Raw genomic sequence first — 3,711 nt, 5'->3', positions numbered from 1 at the left:
AATTATTTAAATATCTCTTTAAGAAAACTTTTCTGTTATATATATAAATTATTTAAAAAAACATAAAGTAAGGTAATATGTATAAATATTACAGATATAACTTTGCATAGAGAGATTTTTTTTTTTGGGTAGGCACATGTATCTTCGTATTAAAGGTAATTCTGTTTAAAATACTTTTAGACACTAAATGTGAGTACTTCTCCTAACGGGTTGAATTTTAGTTCACCACGTTATGGGATACTAGTATGCTAGACCCAATCTCCATTAGAGAGAGATATCTGTCCGGCAGCAACTGTTACTTCCAACAACCATAATTCATGATCATGAGTTAATATTAATAGATTCTCTTCAAACCGTAGTTTCTAGTCAATAATCGATTGTATGCTATTTTATCAATGTCGCTTTTCAGAAGATCATCAAACATAATCAATTATATAAGAATTATTATACCCAAACTCATGATTTTTAATCAAGTTTATCCAAAATTTATTTTCTCACTGACAATTCAAGCACGCACACTATATTAAAAATGAAAATACCCATTCAGTTTTATTAAAATGTTGTTATCAATTTATCATACAACATAACTTGAGAAGGAAAAAGGAAACCGAAAAAAAACAGAATCTAACATTACAAGCCCAACAATTTCCATGCTACAAGTAATAATGCAGAAAATATCAGCGAACACAAACATGGTTATCTATAAATATATATATCTCTGGCCGGAGATATGCCTGCAACAGTTTTACTAAGTTTCAGGGAATTCGTCCATAAGTTGCAGTATTAAGAGAAGCCCAGAGCTTCCTCCAACGAGTAATTGCTAAATTCATCTAAATCGTCAAAGAATCCTTCTGGTAAATCCTCATCCAAATAATTTAGCCCTGGTTGTTCTTCCTTTAGCAGCATATTCATATCTTCATCATTCTCCTTTACCATTTGCTTCCCTTTCTCTTCTTCATCCCCGGCAAGAACTGGCATATGCCCATCAAACAGAGCTACGTGACCAAACAATTTATCCTTCCTTGAAAATGTGGTCCCACAGGAGCACTTCCACTTTGATGATTCCCCACAGTGCTTCAAATGGCTCTTTAAATCCGAAAGCACTGAGAAATTCTTCTTGTGGCACCGATTGCAGGAATACATTTTCGGACAATGGCTTCTTTTGAAGTGGTTCTTCACGCAAATGATCGATTTCAGAGGCCGGAATTTTTTGTGCATCTTGTTCCGATTGCAACTTTCGAATGGGCAAGAGAAGCGTACCGTTTTGCTACGAACGACGTCGGATTTATCAGAGTGTTTCTTCGCCAACGCTTCGGGGGTTTTGAATTGGTTTCCATGTGCTCGCATATGCATTCGCAAATTCGCATCACGCCTGAATCCTTTCCCGCAGATTTCACAGAAATGAATGTGCTCCGCCAGCAATTCGACCGCGTCGAGCTCCACGATCTCACAATTTTCGTCATCATCCTTCACTTCTTCATCGTCCATAACCTCAATTTTTAAATTATCTTTCTCAGTCCCAGAATGATCAGATCCCGGCCTCGTCGAACATACCATATCTGACGGCTCCGGTAAGTCTCCCGAGGCTGTTGACGAGCCGGCGGCCGTGAAATTCTGAGAGTAGGAGACCAGGGTGGTGCCGTTGACGATAATCTGGTGGACAGCGGAGACGATTTCGTTCGACACCATATCCATCTGGTCCTCGCTGACAAAAGCTTTGGTGCTGATAGATTCAGATAGAAAGCGTTGTAGAGAATTCATTCTCGCTCGAACCGTCGAGAGGTTCTGAAAGGCAACGCTTGGATCCGAGATGATATTCGAATCCAAAGCACGATCGATTCGAGTCACGCTGCTCGACGCCGGAGAAACGGAGTTGGAATTTTGCATCGGAGAAAGGGTAAGATATTCGACGGAGTAAGATGGTGGCTCCCCTAGATACTGGTTAAATGCTCACTGGGTCAATGGTGATAGTGGTACACCCCAATCCGAAGGTTTAGGCTAGGCGCCTAGGCCGCTTATATATGGTCGTTCAAGGTGAAAATTGTCCCTTCGAGGGGTTGAAAAGTTAACACACGTGCGTGGGAAAACTCGGAAAGGTGAAATTTTCAACGTGAAAACACCGTTTTCCATTTTTTAATCCCGGGCGTGACAGGCTCCTTCGTGTTAAAGTAATTGCTGCGCTGCTGCTTCGTATTTTGTTACTACCTCCGCTTCTAATTATAAAAACCCGTTAATCTAATTATAAAAATCAGTTAATTAATTTAAAGAGATTAAAAAAATAAATTGAGTTTATTATTTATCCTAAATAGATGCTGTCTTTCTTAAAATATCTTTACTAATCAAGTGTATTAACTAGAACTATCATTATTAGAAAGGTTATTTTGGAAAAAAATGTATAAATATGAGAGACAAAATGGATTGGGGTCTTATATTTAGGACCAAATAAAAGTCAAATAGGATCTTATATTAAGAATCGGATGTAGTATAAGATTCAAATAATTAACAACAACATCAAACTTTATTTTACTAAATAGGATTGATTATATAAATAACATAATATTATTATGTTATATCAACAATCAAATCTTTTGTTAAAAAAAACCAAATCTATAAAATCCAAATAATCAAATTACATATTTAATAAACAGTTAAAATTAGTTAAAAATAATAAAATATTTAGAAAATACAGTTTTTTTATTCAAATTTGCTCTTATTTATGAGTGAGTGAGTAAGTGAGAGTGAGGGAAAAATGAGATCATGTATGAGGAAAAAAAAAGAGTATATTAATTAAAAATAAAATGAATAAAAAGAAGTTTAATATTCAGAAAATTCAAAGAGATGGATTAATTTAAAATTATAGATATTATGATAAGGGTCATGGGGTGTATCTGGAAGGTATGTAGTTTAAAAACAGAACTAGTGATAAAAAATAAAAGAATATTTGTGCATAAGAAAAAAAGAAATTTTCATAAAAGATTGGAGTTAGAGTAACATATCTAATTTTGACACATATATTTGAAAAATTAAAATATTTATATCAAAGTATTAATTATTTGAATTAAATTTAAAAATATAACATTAAATCAACAAAATATCGTGTAATAAAATTTATATGCTAAATTTAGTGTCCTAAAACTATAATTATTACCCCTCCATCCTAATATAAGACCCTTATACTAATTTAGGACCGAGAAGTAGTATTTAATTTTCTATGTATTATGACAATCTTAAACTGAAACTGTCAAAATCTACACGAGTCTTCAGTAATTCTCAACTTACTTATGTTCCTTGTTAAATGCATTCCTAGTACTTTGCCTCTTTCGGGGTCTAAAATGGGTTTATTCGATTGGATAGGCCTTTTAATTTTGATGGGTTTTATGAATTTTGACGAGCTACGGCTAGTTTAAATGCCTAAGCTCAAGCTGGTCCCAAAAAAAAATGCCTAAGCTCAAACTTTGGATATGTTGCTGTATTAAATACTTGGTGCTCTTGTGATTTGACTTGGCTCAATTCAGATTAATTAGACTGTAATATAACTCCATAAAGCGTAAATGTAAAAGAACATGGCAGCCAAAATTGGAGCGGAAACCTTCATTTAGAGTGTTAGTTAATCAAAGATGTGATCACTGATAAGGACAATTTTAAGCAAATCAATTTGCATCATTCAATCTTAGCTTGTTTCGTGGTTGATGTAGCCAATTATTTGGCTTT

General features: G+C 34.3%; 1 protein-coding gene across 1 annotated transcript; it reads right to left on the bottom strand.

The window, feature by feature from the left end:
• Positions 1-523: 523 nt before the first annotated feature.
• LOC114714590 (protein SENSITIVE TO PROTON RHIZOTOXICITY 1-like) lies at positions 524-1,974 on the bottom strand. The gene has a single exon (XM_028899331.1). The coding sequence runs from the start codon at positions 1,885-1,887 to the stop codon at positions 784-786; it is 1,104 nt and encodes a 367-aa protein (XP_028755164.1). The 5' UTR covers positions 1,888-1,974; the 3' UTR covers positions 524-783.
• Positions 1,975-3,711: the final 1,737 nt, after the last annotated feature.

The sequence above is a fragment of the Neltuma alba genome, unplaced genomic scaffold (genome assembly GCF_004799145.2).
Source record: "Neltuma alba isolate B1F8T4 unplaced genomic scaffold, ASM479914v2 tig00011513_pilon, whole genome shotgun sequence".
Classification (NCBI taxonomy): Eukaryota; Viridiplantae; Streptophyta; class Magnoliopsida; order Fabales; family Fabaceae; genus Neltuma; species Neltuma alba.
Note: the sequence above shows the minus strand (reverse complement) of the source record. Positions and strands in the feature narration are given on the sequence as shown.

Excerpts from the sequence above, each read along its gene's own strand:
- LOC114714590 (XM_028899331.1), bottom strand. The coding sequence starts at position 1,887 with ATGCAAAATTCCAACTCCGTTTCTCCGGCGTCGAGCAGCGTGACTCGA.